This window comes from Scaptodrosophila lebanonensis, unplaced genomic scaffold (assembly GCF_003285725.1).
Source record: "Scaptodrosophila lebanonensis strain 11010-0011.00,11010-0021.00 unplaced genomic scaffold, SlebRS2 tig00001410-arrow-pilon, whole genome shotgun sequence".
NCBI lineage: Eukaryota > Metazoa > Arthropoda > Insecta > Diptera > Drosophilidae > Scaptodrosophila > Scaptodrosophila lebanonensis.
Genome location: NW_022060738.1, coordinates 3,935,128 through 3,950,804, shown reverse-complemented (window position 1 = coordinate 3,950,804; position 15,677 = coordinate 3,935,128). Strand labels below are relative to the sequence as shown.

The window sequence follows — 15,677 nt, the reverse complement described above, 5'->3', positions numbered from 1 at the left end:
ATACTCCTTTAACTTTTTAGCGCTAGCACCATTGCAACCTTGCCGTCCTTCACCGTGTGGCCCTTACAGCCAGTGCCGTGAAGTAAACGGACATGCAGTCTGCTCATGCATTAGCAATTACATTGGAGCTCCTCCCTCTTGTCGACCAGAATGCTCGATTAGCTCCGAGTGCCCGCAAAATAGGGCCTGTGTTAACTTACGCTGTATAGATCCATGCCCTGGTACATGCGGTAACGAAGCTGTATGTAAGGTGACCAATCACAATCCGATATGTTCCTGTCCAGTTGGCTATAGTGGTGACCCATTTGTTCGCTGCGCACCATGGGTCGAAGAACTAGAACGTCCAAAGGCCAATGAGAATCCGTGTGTGCCTAGTCCATGTGGACCTAATTCACAGTGCCGTGTCGTCGGTGAAACGCCTGTTTGCTCTTGTGCACCCAATTATATTGGACGTGCTCCGAACTGTCGACCCGAATGCACCTTAAACTCGGAGTGTCCAGCAAATATGGCGTGCAATAATGAACGGTGCAAGGATCCTTGCCCGGGCTCTTGCGGTTTCAATGCGCAGTGTAATGTGGTCAATCACAGCCCTGTTTGCACATGTGTATCAGGGTATACTGGCGATCCATTTGCTGGTTGTAACCCACAAAGTAAGCCAACCAACTGCATTAACAACTATCCGTCTAAAAAAGCTAATTGTGTGTCTATTGCGACCCTTTAGCTGTACCCATTCCTGACGAACGACTGACTCCTTGCATACCCTCTCCCTGTGGCCCCAACGCTGAGTGTAGAGAGCGCAATGGCGCCGGTTCTTGTACCTGTCTACCAGAATACTACGGAGATGCGTACAGTGGCTGTCGGCCAGAATGCGTGGCAAACAGTGATTGCCCGCGTGACAAATCCTGCGTTAATCAAAAATGTACGGACCCTTGTCCAGGTGTTTGTGGTCTGAACGCAGAGTGCCACGTTGTCAATCATCTGCCTGTTTGCCAATGTCTGACCGGCTACACTGGCAACCCGTCGAGTGCATGCCGTGAGATCCCAGAGCTGCCTTTACCACGTATGTTGCATTTGCAATAACACTCGCTTATTGCTAACACCCCACATTATGAAGCAGCTTGACAGCAATTTTCCTTTCCTAATCATAGCTGCGTTCGACGTCAATCCATGTGTACCATCCCCCTGCGGCCCATATAGCCAGTGTCGTGAGATCAACAATCATGCAGTGTGTTCGTGTCAAGCTGGTTTCATTGGCTCTGCACCCAATTGCCGTCCAGAGTGCATTGTCAGTTCGGACTGCGCACAAGATTTAAACTGTCAGAATCAAAAATGCGTTGATCCTTGTCCGGGTACATGTGGCATCGAAGCCCGTTGCCAAGTTACAAACCACAATCCTGCATGTTCTTGTGCACCAGGCTTTACCGGAGATCCCTTCAATCGATGCACAAAAATTAAACGTAAGCATGCGTTATTCTCCTTCGCATGCGGGCTGGTTCAATTGGACAACAGTTATATGCTAAAATTTATTAAATGACTTGGTTCTATTCAAATAAACGTGCAATCAAATAACCTCTGTAACTTTTGTCCAAATGAGTTAAGTCGCAAAATCTTTCCTGCATGTATTTATTTCCGTACCTTAATCTTTTCTTTATCTACTTTATTTTTTATTTTATGTACACTGTATCAATCCTACAACTATGCTCTACTCCAACTACTTCCAACTTTACTATGTAAAATATGTGTATATTTGTAATAAATGTATTTGTGTGACCTTCACCCATCCTGCATGGCCTGCATGATCCTGTCTGGCTAAATAGTGGAGCCAATACCTCCACAAAAAAGTGGTAACCCGTGTATACCCTCACCGTGTGGACCCAATTCTAAATGTATTGATGTTCGCGGTTCACCTGCATGTTCCTGTCTACCTAACTATCTCGGCCGGCCACCCAACTGCCGTCCCGAGTGCTTGAGTAGTCCTGACTGTCCAGCAAATTTGGCATGTGTCAATCAGAAATGCGCTAATCCATGTATCGGAGCGTGCGGCATACACTCCCTGTGTACAGTCATTAAGCACAATCCTACATGTCAATGCGATCCTGGTTACACCGGAGATCCCTTCTCCGGCTGTACCATTGTACAGCAAAGTATATATCACTTGGTCCGACTATATAAAATAAATATTACAATATTGTTTATTTTTCTCTTTTTCCAAATCTTTTCCCAAATAACAGTCCAACCTACAGAAGAACCACGCAATCCTTGCAATCCCAGCCCGTGTGGCGCCAATGCAGTTTGTCGTGAACGCAACGGTGCAGGCTCGTGCGCTTGCCTCCCCGAATACTTTGGTGACCCTTACAGCGGTTGTCGACCTGAATGCGTGCAAAATGCTGACTGCGATCGCTCTCGTGCTTGCATCAATAACAAATGTCAGGATCCTTGCCCAGGCGCTTGCGGTATCAACGCTGAGTGTCGCGTGCTTAACCATGCACCAAATTGCATGTGCTTTGATGGTTATACAGGTGATCCACATTCAACTTGCGCCGTTATTGAAGTGGCGACGCGCCGTCCAGAAAACCCATGTCAACCTTCGCCATGTGGACCATACAGCGAGTGCCGTAATTCTAATAGCCATGCGGTTTGCAGTTGCATCGAAGGTTACATTGGTGCACCGCCATCTTGCAAACCAGAATGCGTCGTCAGTTCGGAATGTGCCCAGAATCGTGCCTGCATCAATCAGAAATGCGCTGATCCATGTCGCGGTGCCTGCGGAAATAATGCCAAATGTCAAGTGGTCAACCATAATCCAATATGCACATGTATTCCGGGACTAACAGGCGATCCCATTTCTGGTTGCGTCCAGGATCTTGGTAAGAGTACAGAGAACCCGTGCGTTCCATCACCTTGCGGACCTAACTCCATATGCCGCGAGATAGGCGAACAAGCTGCCTGCTCATGTCAAGCTAACTTCATTGGACGTCCACCGAATTGCCGACCTGAGTGTACAAATAGCGATGAGTGCCAAAACCATTTGTCATGTCAAAACGAACGATGTATTGATCCTTGTCCAGGATCTTGTGGGAGCAATGCTCTCTGTCAGGTGGTCCAGCACAATGCTGTATGCTCGTGTGCTGACGGCTATGAAGGTGATCCGCTATTTGGCTGCCAGCTTTTACAACCTGTGCTTCCTACGCAGCCGCCTGAGTCACCATGTGAGCCATCCCCCTGTGGACCTCATGCCGAATGCCGTGAACGAAACGGAGCAGGCGCATGCTACTGCCATGATGGATTTGAGGGTAATGCCTATGATACAGAACGTGGCTGCCGGCGCGAGTGCGAACTTAATGATGACTGCTCCACGGCGCTAGCATGCGTAAGATTTAAGTGCATTGACCCATGTGCCAATATGTGTGGCGAATATGCTACCTGCGAGGTGGAGAACCATGTCCCGACTTGCAATTGTCCAGCTGGTTATAGCGGCGATCCCTTCTTCAGCTGTAGACCCATACCAGTGACGCCGCCACCAATTTTGAATCCCTGTTCGCCATCGCCTTGTGGTCCCAACAGCAATTGCCGAAACATCAATAACCAGGCGGTTTGCTCTTGCCAATCTGGATTTGTTAACCAGCCACCCAACTGTCGACCCGAATGCGTTGTTAGTGCAGAATGCGTACAAGACCGCGCTTGCGTTAACAACAAGTGCGTCGATCCGTGCCAGCATACTTGCGGCATACGCGCCATTTGCACCACTAAAAACCACAGTCCCATCTGCACATGTCCTCGTGGCATGACGGGTGATCCATTTGTGCATTGCACTACAATACGTAAGTATTATTTTTATTTGCCAATAAGTTTACCTACTAATCTTAAATATTTGTGTAATTTTTCTATACACAGCTATAACGCAAGATACAACAACACCAGAACCACCAGCGCCATCGTGTGTGCCTTCACCATGCGGCCCCAATTCCAAATGCCAAATTGTAGGCGGAAGTCCGGCCTGTTCTTGCCTGCCAGATTTTATCGGCGCACCTCCACGTTGCCGTCCAGAATGTGTGCTCAACTCAGAATGCGGACCCACAGAGGCGTGCATCAATCAGAAATGTCGTGATCCATGTCCCGGTTCTTGCGGTTTTGAAGCCAAATGTCACGTTCTGAACCACTTGCCTATTTGCAACTGCATTGACGGTTACACTGGTGATCCATTTATACGATGCAGCAAGCTTCCAGAGACAAAGGTTATACCACGACCCAATGATCCCTGTGATCCAAATCCATGTGGTTCGAATGCCGACTGCGTCAACGGTGAATGCCGCTGTCAAAACAGTTACCACGGAAATCCTTATGAAGGTTGCCGACCTGAGTGCACGCTATCAGCCGACTGTCCACGTGACAAGTCTTGCATGCGCAACAAATGTATGGATCCATGCCCAGGCACTTGTGGCAACAACGCTGTTTGCGAAGTCATGAACCACATTCCTGTTTGCTCGTGTTTACAAGGCTACGAGGGAGATCCGTTCACCAATTGTCGTGTAAAGGCCATAGAACCCATTCCTGAAGTCAGAGCTTGTTCACCTTCACCATGTGGTGCGAATAGCCAGTGCCGCGACATCAATGGACATGCTGTTTGTTCCTGTCTTGAAGGATTTATTGGTGCCCCACCACAATGCCGACCAGAATGCGTAGTATCTAGTGAGTGTTCAGCTTTACATGCTTGCGTCAACAAGAAATGTGTTGATCCTTGCGCCGGCGCCTGCGGCATCGAGGCACGCTGTGAAGTCATCAACCATAGTCCCATTTGTGGATGTCCACCAGGAAAAACAGGAGATCCATTTAAGGGTTGTACCGATATACCACAGCAGCCAGAAGAGAAGAGCCCAAGACCACCAGAGGACCTCTGTGTACCATCGCCTTGTGGGCCCAATTCGATTTGTAAAATTGATCGTGGAGGACCGGTTTGTCAATGTCAGCCAGAGTTCTTTGGTTCACCGCCAAATTGCCGTCCCGAGTGCATAATAAATCCCGATTGCCCGTCAACGCAGGCTTGTATCAACAACAAATGCCGCGATCCCTGCCCAGGATCATGTGGCACGAACGCAGAGTGCCGAGTTATCGGTCATTCTGTATCCTGTTCATGTCCAGCAGGTTACGCTGGCAATGCTTTTGTACATTGTTTGCCGCAACAGGTTGAACCCATCAAACCTTGCCAACCATCGCCATGTGGATCCAACGCCGAATGCGTTGAGCGCAATGGCGCCGCATCCTGTAAATGTATTGATGAATACCAAGGAAATCCCTATGAAGGCTGTCGACCAGAATGTGTGCTTAGTTCAGACTGTCCCACGGACAAGGCATGCATCCGCAATAAATGCCAAGATCCTTGCCCTGGCATATGCGGCTCTAACGCCCAATGCTATGCTGTAAATCATGTGCCTAACTGTGTTTGCATTGATGGATATACAGGTGATCCGTTTGCAAGCTGCCGTCGTGTTGAACCTACAACTCCACCACCTGTTGGCGATCCTTGTAGCCCGTCACCATGCGGTCCCAACAGCAAATGTCGCACCGCTAATGGATTGGCCGTATGCTCCTGTCTGGATAACTTTACAGGATCTCCGCCCAACTGTAAGCCGGAGTGCACCGTGAACGCTGAATGTCCCCAAAACAAGGCTTGCCACAAATTCCGATGCGCCAATCCATGCTCCGGTACATGTGGCGTTAGCGCCAAGTGCGAGGTGATCAACCACAATCCTATTTGCAGTTGCCCTCTTGACATGACCGGTGATCCATTTACACGTTGTTTTGCCGCACCTGAAGTACCTGCGCCTAAGGACACATTGGAGAAGAGAAATCCATGTCAACCATCACCCTGCGGTCTTTATTCTGAATGCCGTGTTCGCGGTGATTTGGCATCATGCTCATGCCTGCCAAACTATATTGGAGCGCCGCCCAACTGTCGACCAGAGTGTATTGTTAATACAGACTGTTCTCCAGATCGTGCATGTATCGCTGAAAAGTGCCGCGATCCTTGTGATGGTTCTTGTGGAATTAATACTGAATGTCGCACCCAGAACCACTTGGCCATCTGTATCTGCCGCACCGGCTTCACGGGTGATCCATTTATACAATGCGTAGAGGTCATTGAAAGAACTACCCCTCCTCCGCCAGTATCACAAGACCCCTGTGACTTGCAGCCATGTGGGGCCAATGCCGAGTGTCGCAATGGAATTTGCACTTGCTTACTAGACTATCAAGGAGACCCGTACACCGGCTGCCGCCCAGAATGCACTTTAAGCACAGACTGCGCTTCAAATAAGGCATGTCTAAACAAAAAATGTGTCGATCCCTGTCCTGGCACTTGTGGCCAAAATACCGAATGTGATGTTTCCAACCACATACCAATTTGCAGCTGTTTAAAGGGCTATACAGGTGATCCATTCATTCACTGTCGCCAGGAGACTCCAGTTGCTAAGGATCCATGCCAACCAAATCCATGTGGTCCAAATAGCTTGTGCCACGTCTCTGCGCAAGGTGCAGTTTGCGCTTGTCAGCCCGGCATGTTGGGCTCACCACCCGCTTGCAAACCCGAGTGCATTGTAAGCTCAGAATGCTCTCTGCAAACAGCTTGTATTCAGAAAAAGTGCACTGATCCATGCCCCGGTGCATGTGGCCAATTCGCGCGCTGCCAAGTTATCAATCACAATCCATCATGCTCATGTAACACGGGCTACACTGGCGATCCATTTACACGTTGTTATCAGGAGGAACGCCAACCTCCACCCGAGGCAAGGGGTAATCCATGCTCGCCTTCGCCTTGCGGACCTAATTCGGAATGCAAAGAGATCAACGGAAATCCAGCTTGTTCATGTACTGTCAACTTTATTGGAACGCCACCAAACTGCCGTCCGGAGTGCACTATCAACCCGGAATGTACACCAACGAAGGCGTGCATCCGACAAAAATGCGCAGATCCATGCATTGGTGCTTGCGGCTTTAATGCACTCTGTACTGTGGCAAATCATCAACCAATTTGTACATGTAATGTTGGATACACTGGAGATCCTTTCATCGGTTGTCAACAAGAACAAGGTAGGACCCCGTTTCAATTTTCTTATACATACACAGTTAGGCCAAGGCGTAATAATGCTTGGTTATGGGCGGACGTGAAAGCAAAAAAAAATTTATAAAATACATATTGCACCTATTTACAATGCATACAAAATCTTTATTAGATGCTGCAATTACGCCTTGGTAGGGAAAGATTATGTGAAACTGAACCACTTTTCTGGCTGCACAAAAAAAGAAAAAACAAAAAAAACACGATAACCATTCAGTCCCCTTTTGCCCCCCTTAACAATAATCATGCAGTTTCACATAAACGCATTAGAACGAGATGATCTTACATATTGAACTCAACGTCACTATACCCACGCAAATGGAAATTTATTTATGCCGGCTCACGCACTCTTAGCATTTTTTATAAGCAAGCGTTACTCGTTCTAATACGTTCCAGCCTAGTTAGCATTATTAAAACAAATTTACATGATTTCCATTAAAAGTTTTGGATGTCCCACACATAAACACGTTGCATTGCAATAAGTAAACAATTAATTTTGAGCGTTAATGCACTTTAATTGGAATTGAGCACTGCAAACTACTTACGCGAAATGCAAAGTTCAATAGCACACTTTTCTGTACGAGTTGTCTGAAATGTCGTAGCTATTGAAGTGTTTGTGTGTGGCTACAGAAAAAACTTTTAATTATTTTATAAGACTGTTACGCTAAGTATATGCTTTTTAAATGCCTTTTAACGCCTGAATACAATATGCAAACTCCTTACGCCACTATGCTGCCTTTATGTGTTTAATGTCTCACCCAACGCCTTGCCTTTTCCCATGATGATATTTATAGCTGCAAGAAGATTTGGTGTTGTTCATACTCGTATTAGTTTTGACGAAACAGCCAATGCTTTTACTAGGTGGTTAAATGATATTCGTTTGCTTGACCCAAATCGTGTAGTTCCAAATTTCAACCAAATGACCAATGATTTATTTAATTACACAATTCAATATCTAACCCAAATCAAAAATAAATACTGCGTTGTTTGCCCAAAATTTGACTATTGCTGTAACAACGGTATGCCATAGAAATTTACTAGTCAACAACTACCAAAGAATAAAACAGAGTTACGCAATATTTAATTAGAGACTAATTTATTTATAATCTAGCTGTTTAGCACAAAATTACTGTTTAACAAAGATCAATAAAAATTATTGATATAACCTTTGCAAAACCACTCGTTTTACTTACGTCACGCACCTTACGTATCGCAATGCTACTTTACACTCTGCTCACAAAGAACACGCAAGCCACAACTCACAACGTTTAACACAAACTAAAAAGTGCCTTAATAAAACACGTAATGATTGAAAAATTGGATATATTTAACGTCTACTCTAATGACACCTGCCTCAAAATATGGAACAATTGGATTAATCACAAAGAAATTCAAGGAGAGCGTGTATTTGCACTAAACCAACTCCACTGAACGAGAATATTAATGTCTCTGACAATTTATATATCCCTATTTGTCACTATTTTAACCCACAGAACGCATAATAAATGAGCAAATTACACCTTGCGAACCGAACCCTTGCGGCTCGAATGCCATATGTCGTGAACGCGATGGTATTGGCTCCTGTCAATGCTTGCCCGATTACTTTGGAGATCCGTACCAATCCTGTCGACCAGAATGCGTTCAAAACTCCGAGTGCCCATCAAACAAAGCCTGCCAGCAACAAAAATGTCGCGATCCCTGTCCCGGTTCTTGCGGTACGAATGCCGATTGCAGCGTAACGAATCATTTGCCTACTTGCACATGCCGTACTGGTTACATAGGGGATCCTTACAATTATTGCCATGTAAAACCAACGCAACGTAAGCCAAAAACCACAGTCCCCTCCCCTATGTTTTGTGTATCAAATACCCATTGCAGCTATACGTTTAGTGGAAGAAACACAGCCCTGCCGCCCATCACCATGTGGTCCAAATTCCCAGTGCCGCGAACTAAATGGTCAAGCTGTTTGTTCTTGCCTTGAAATGTATATCGGTTTGCCCCCTAATTGTAGACCTGAGTGCGTACTAAGCACTGAGTGTCCCATAGATAAGGCTTGCATTGGTCAGCGTTGTCAAGATCCATGTTCTGGTACATGTGGAATCAATGCCGACTGCCGCGTACTTAATCATAGCCCAGTATGTCAGTGTCGTCGAGGTTTTACAGGTGATGCATTCACGCGTTGCTACATTCTTCCACGTAAGCCTCCTTTCGTTCGACTTGTCCCATCACAACTAATTACCTTAAAAATCCCAGCACCAACATCAGCAATTGAACGCATTGAGCGTGATCCTTGCTTGCCAACGCCCTGCGGTCTCAACAGTCAATGTCGTAATATACAAGGTGTGCCATCTTGCTCCTGTCTGCCGGAATATGTGGGTACACCGCCTAACTGTCGTCCAGAGTGCACCATTAGTTCTGAGTGTCCCTCGAATATGGCCTGTATACGCGAAAAATGCATCGATCCATGTCCTGGATCCTGCGGCTATGCTGCTGAGTGCAATGTTGTCAATCATACGCCGATATGTATCTGTGCGATGGGCTTTACGGGTGATCCCTTTACTAGTTGTCACTTGGCCCCATCTGACCCAATAAGTATGTCGTTTGCTAGCAATTTCATCACAGATTCGTTAAATTAACCCCATATAAAATTTATAAGCTGAATATGTAGATCCCTGTAATCCTTCACCATGTGGCCCAAATGCCCAGTGCAACAACGGTATATGTACTTGTCTCAGTGAGTTCCATGGTGATCCTTATGCCGGGTGTAGGCCAGAATGCGTCTTAAACTCAGACTGTTCTCGCGATAAGGCCTGTATGCGTAGCAAATGTGTTAACCCCTGCCCGGGAACCTGTGGCGAAAATGCAATCTGCGATGTCATCAATCACATACCAATGTGCAGATGCCCGGATGGCACAGTTGGAAGCGCATTTATACGATGCACACCGATACAAAGTATGTTTGCAAAAAAGCGTATGATTGTCTTATATTTCTTAAATGGACATATTGAACCTATAGGAGTTGCTAATACCAGCCCATGCCAACCTTCACCCTGCGGCCCGAACTCACAGTGCCGTGAAGTTAACCAACAAGCGGCCTGCTCCTGTCTCTCTGGCTATATAGGCGCACCGCCTTCTTGCCGACCAGAATGCACATCTAGTGCCGAATGTGCACCTCTGCAGGCTTGTCTCAACCAACGCTGCGGTGATCCATGCCCTGGCACTTGCGGAATAGGTGCCAATTGCATCGTAGTCAATCATAGTCCGTTCTGCACATGTCCACCTCGCTTCACCGGAAATCCATTTATACGTTGCCAATTGCAAAGTAAGCATAAAACCAAAAGAAACCACTATCTTCGGTGCGCCAAAGATCATGTACCCTTGCAAATTATAGTAAACAGCAGTTATAGATATTGACAGTAAATTTTGGTACGATCCCTTTCCTACATATTATCTGCTTACGACCTACATATAGCTGTTTGTGAAAATTGCATGTTCTTAGCCAGAACTTAAGGTGAACAAATAGTTGAAGAAATGCAAGGATGCTTACATTACTTGCTTATATGGCTTAAAAGCTATAATACCATTTGCAAGGGTATAAAATTAACTCTCTATATAGAACAAGTGATGAAATTATATCCTTCTACCAGTTGAACCGATACGTGATATCGTGCAAACCGAACCATGCCAACCATCCCCTTGTGGACCCTACTCTCAATGTCGTGCCATCGGAACAGCACCAGCTTGCTCCTGCCTTCCAGCCTATTTCGGGCGCCCACCAAATTGTCGACCTGAATGTCTTACTAGCTCGGATTGTAGCAGCCACATGGCGTGCGAAAATCAAAAATGCATTGATCCATGTCCAGGTCGCTGCGGCTCCAATGCTGAATGTCGCGTCGTCAGCCATGCTGTCCAGTGCTTTTGCCAAAAAGGCTTCATCGGTGATCCTTTTGTGCAATGTACGGCGGAGATCATACGAGATATAGACGTTCGAACACCCTGCAATCCCAATCCTTGTGGCTCGAACGCTATCTGCCGTGAACGAAATAGTGTAGGTTCATGTCAGTGTCTGCCCGAATACTTTGGAAATCCTTATGAAGGCTGCCGTCCAGAATGTGTGCTTGACTCAGACTGCGCTTCGAACAAGGCTTGCCAGCAGCAGAAATGTCAGGATCCCTGTCCTGGCACTTGCGGTCAGAACGCTGAGTGCCAAGTGCTTTCTCATCTACCCACTTGCACATGCTTCGTAGGCTATTCAGGGGATCCATATCGTGTTTGCACGCCTACACAAAGTAAGCATTTACAGTTCATTATCTCCTTTTACTTTGATATCCCTCATAATTTTCTGTAGTTATGACCGCGAAATATATAAATCCGTGTGACCCATCACCCTGTGGACCCAACTCTCAATGTCGAGTTTCTCAAGAGCAGGCAGTTTGCTCTTGTCTGCCTCAGTTCAGTGGTATACCACCTGCCTGCCGGCCTGAGTGCACAATATCGTCGGAGTGTGCTAACGATAAAGCATGTGTGAACCAAAAATGTATTAATCCATGCACTACTGAAACGTGTGGGAAAAACTCAGATTGCCGCGTACGTAATCACAGTCCAATTTGTAGCTGCAAAATTGGATTTACTGGTGATGCATTCGTACAATGCTATCCAATACCGCGTAAGCAATTCCTTTTTAGCAAGCTATGCTGTGTTTATTTCAATCCATGCATATCCAACAGCTCCACCTATTGAGATTCAACGGGAAACAGTCGATCCTTGCATTCCCACACCCTGTGGGCCAAATTCCGAATGTCGCAACATAAACGGAGTACCTGCTTGCTCTTGTATTGCAAGCTTTATAGGTCAGGCGCCTAACTGCCGACCAGAGTGCACCATCAATGCGGAATGTCCCAGTCAATATGCCTGTATAAATCAAAAATGCCGTGACCCGTGTGCTGGAGCTTGTGGCTTAAATGCCGTATGTAGTGTTATCAATCACGCGCCTCTGTGCTCTTGTATCGAAGGCTACATTGGAAATCCATTCACTAACTGCAACCCTAAGCCACCAGTAACCAATGCTCCACCGACCAGCTATGATCCTTGCCAGAATTCTCCCTGCGGCTCAAATGCCCAGTGCCGGAATGGAGAATGCACATGCTTACCAGATTTTCAAGGCGATCCATATGTTGGCTGCCGACCAGAGTGCGTTCTCAATACGGATTGCCCGCGAAATCGTGCCTGTGTGAGGAACAAGTGCATAGATCCCTGCCCAGGAACTTGCGGCAAAAACGCCATTTGTGAGGTGAACAATCATATTTCCATCTGCCGTTGTCCAGATCATATGTCTGGCAATGCCTTCTTTGAGTGTCATGCGGTGCCGCCATCCGCGGATTCGCAGCCTTGCCAACCTACGCCCTGCGGACCAAACAGTCAGTGCCGTGTGGTGCAGGGGACCGCAGTTTGTTCTTGCCTGAGAGACTATGTGGGCAGTCCTCCACAGTGTCGTCCTGAATGTACCACCAACTCCGACTGTGCTGCTGATCAAGCCTGTCAAAATATGAAATGTCGCGATCCTTGTCCTGGCACATGTGGTTTCAATGCCATTTGTAAATCGGTCAACCACAAGCCTTTCTGTAGTTGCCCTATCGGTATGTCTGGAAATCCATTTTTGCACTGCCAGGAGCTGAGTAAGCAATTATTTAATTTTTGTGAATGCAGTGCCTAATATTGCCATATTTATAGTAGCACCTATCCGTGAGATATCCAAAAATCCTTGTCAGCCTTCACCCTGTGGACCCAATGCGGAATGCCGAGTGACCGGTGACTCACCGTCCTGTTCCTGTTTACCCCAATATGTGGGCGCACCACCAAACTGCCGCCCAGAGTGCATATCGAACTCAGAGTGTGATACAAGCCTTGCTTGTATTGGACAAAAGTGCTCTGATCCGTGCCCAGGGCTATGCGGTCTTAAGGCCAATTGTCGCGTTTTTAGCCATACAGCTATGTGCCTGTGCGAAAACGGATTCACCGGCGATCCGTTTACTCAGTGTAACCCTATTAAAGATACGGCTATAGAGGTTCTGCAGCCTTGTAATCCAAGCCCCTGCGGTGCCAATGCCAAGTGTGAACAGCTAGGTGATGCTGGGTCTTGTCAGTGTTTACCAGATTATTTTGGCAATCCTTACGAAGGCTGCCGACCAGAATGTGTGCTGAATTCAGACTGTGCTTCGAACAAAGCCTGTGAAAACCAAAAGTGTCGCGATCCTTGCCCAGGAACATGTGGCCAAAATGCCGAATGTCAGGTCATAAATCACTTATCCAACTGTAATTGTCTTACGGGCTATACTGGAGATCCATATAAATATTGCCGGGTCATAGAAAACGAGCCGCGTAAGTTATAATTTTTTGCCCCCAGGAGTTCCTATTACCACTTTCTTTTATAGCCGAGCGTGTATATATAAACCCCTGTGATCCATCGCCCTGTGGACCTAACTCACGCTGTCATGTGGTTAACGAGCAGGCAGTTTGCTCTTGCTTACCAGAATTTATTGGTAGCCCACCTGCATGCCGTCCTGAATGTACCAGTAGTTCTGAGTGCACGTCTAACAAGGCCTGTATAAACCAAAAATGTGTTGACCCATGTGTCAACATCTGTGGTAAAAATGCCGAGTGTCGTGTACGCAACCACAGTCCCATTTGTACATGCTCAATAGGTTTCACGGGTGATGCATTTACGCATTGTTACCGCATGCCACGTAAGCTACGCGAGCAGTATGACCCCTAATATCTTCTAACAAATATACCTTTTAGCTCCACCACCTATTTCCCCAATTGAAAATGAACATGTGGACCCATGTCTTCCCTCACCTTGTGGCCCAAACGCGCAGTGTCGCGAAATACATGGCACTCCATCATGTTCGTGTCTCCCCACATACTTGGGTACACCACCAACATGTCGACCTGAATGCTCCATCAATTCGGAATGCTCCAGTAAACAGGCTTGCATCAACCAGAAATGTCGTGACCCTTGCCCCGGATCTTGTGGTATTAACGCGCAATGTTTTGTAATAAATCATACGCCAATATGCCAATGCCAATTTGGCTATATTGGTGATCCATTCACCGCATGCAATCCCGAGATACCAAAAAAAAGTAAGATCTAATGCTGTTCCATATACAAACAAATTTAAATTTCCTTTGGTTGCTAGCTGAAGTGGAAGTGATTCCGGATCCTTGCAATCCTTCACCCTGTGGCCCTAACGCACTTTGCGACAACGGCCAGTGCTTATGTATAGCCGAATATCAAGGCGATCCCTACATTGGTTGTCGGCCAGAGTGTGTTCTGCATACTGAATGCGCTCGGAATCGCGCCTGTGTTAACAATAAGTGCATGAATCCATGCACAGGCATATGCGCGCCCAACGCTGTTTGCGAAGTTCTTAACCATATACCAAATTGCTACTGTCCTGAGGGTATGGAAGGCAATGCATTCGTGCAGTGCAGTCCAGTGCCACGTAAGCAAACCTACCAATACTGACAGGGCTTTACCTGTCATATTTACTAGACGCAATTCAGCAACCAAATATTTTTAGAACTGGACGTATTGGATCCGTGCCAACCCTCGCCTTGTGGACCCAACTCTCAATGCCGTGTCATCAACAAGCAGGCCGTCTGCTCCTGCATAACGCCTTTTATTGGAAGCCCACCATTTTGTCGCCCAGAGTGCACATCCAATTCAGATTGTCCCCTAAGCTTAGCTTGCCTTAATCAGAAGTGTAGTGATCCCTGTCCCGGTGTTTGTGGACGAAACACACGGTGCCATGTTACCAATCATAGTCCATTCTGCCGCTGTGTTGAGAGTTTCACTGGCAATCCTTTTGTTAGTTGCCAAGAAATCATAGAACCTCCTGCGCCACAACCCCGACAAACATGTCACCCATCACCATGTGGACCATACGCAGAGTGCCGTGAGAATAACGAGACACCTTCATGTACATGTCTTCCCGAATACACGGGTGTACCACCAAACTGTCGTCCGGAATGTGTTACCAGTTCAGAGTGTCCACTAAATTTAGCATGCATTCAGCAGAAATGCCGCGATCCTTGTGTAGGCTTGTGTGCTCCAACTGCCGAATGCCGTGTACTCTCGCACACACCTAGCTGCTTCTGTCCCGCAGGTTTACAAGGTGATCCGTTTGTGGAATGCATTGAAAGACAAATTTCCCATATGGATCAGATTAACCCATGCAATCCCAATCCTTGTGGACCAAATGCATATTGTACTTCACGCAACGACGCTGGCTCATGTCAGTGTCTGAATGATTTCTATGGTAATCCCTATGAGGGATGTCGTCCTGAATGCATTATTGACTCAGACTGCCAAGCGGATAGAGCATGTCAATTGCAAAAATGTCGAGATCCCTGCCCAGGTACATGCGGCCAAAATTCCATATGTAATGTTCTCAATCATGTACCCAGCTGCAGCTGCATGAGCGGATATTCTGGCGATCCATATCAGCTTTGTCTTCCTGAACATCAACGTAAGCCAAAGCCAAAGAAATAATAGCATTTGTCT

At 46.7% G+C, this 15,677-nt stretch overlaps 1 protein-coding gene across 3 annotated transcripts in view; it reads left to right on the top strand.

Moving 5' to 3' along the window:
* The window catches only part of LOC115630493, a 96,851-nt gene that overhangs the window by 51,444 nt on the left and 29,730 nt on the right, over positions 1 to 15,677 (top strand). For all 3 annotated transcript variants that reach the window (XM_030527079.1, XM_030527080.1, XM_030527081.1), the window contains 19 exons: positions 21 to 650; positions 722 to 1,060; positions 1,149 to 1,457; positions 1,818 to 2,144; positions 2,232 to 3,821; positions 3,895 to 7,086; positions 8,608 to 8,934; positions 8,993 to 9,310; positions 9,368 to 9,706; positions 9,771 to 10,067; positions 10,134 to 10,436; positions 10,762 to 11,403; positions 11,463 to 11,780; positions 11,842 to 12,789; positions 12,848 to 13,492; positions 13,546 to 13,857; positions 13,913 to 14,254; positions 14,311 to 14,616; positions 14,695 to 15,642. In XM_030527079.1, the coding sequence (XP_030382939.1) occupies positions 21 to 650; positions 722 to 1,060; positions 1,149 to 1,457; positions 1,818 to 2,144; positions 2,232 to 3,821; positions 3,895 to 7,086; positions 8,608 to 8,934; positions 8,993 to 9,310; positions 9,368 to 9,706; positions 9,771 to 10,067; positions 10,134 to 10,436; positions 10,762 to 11,403; positions 11,463 to 11,780; positions 11,842 to 12,789; positions 12,848 to 13,492; positions 13,546 to 13,857; positions 13,913 to 14,254; positions 14,311 to 14,616; positions 14,695 to 15,642 (12,432 nt within the window). The remainder of the gene's footprint in view (positions 1 to 20; positions 651 to 721; positions 1,061 to 1,148; positions 1,458 to 1,817; positions 2,145 to 2,231; positions 3,822 to 3,894; positions 7,087 to 8,607; positions 8,935 to 8,992; positions 9,311 to 9,367; positions 9,707 to 9,770; positions 10,068 to 10,133; positions 10,437 to 10,761; positions 11,404 to 11,462; positions 11,781 to 11,841; positions 12,790 to 12,847; positions 13,493 to 13,545; positions 13,858 to 13,912; positions 14,255 to 14,310; positions 14,617 to 14,694; positions 15,643 to 15,677) is intronic.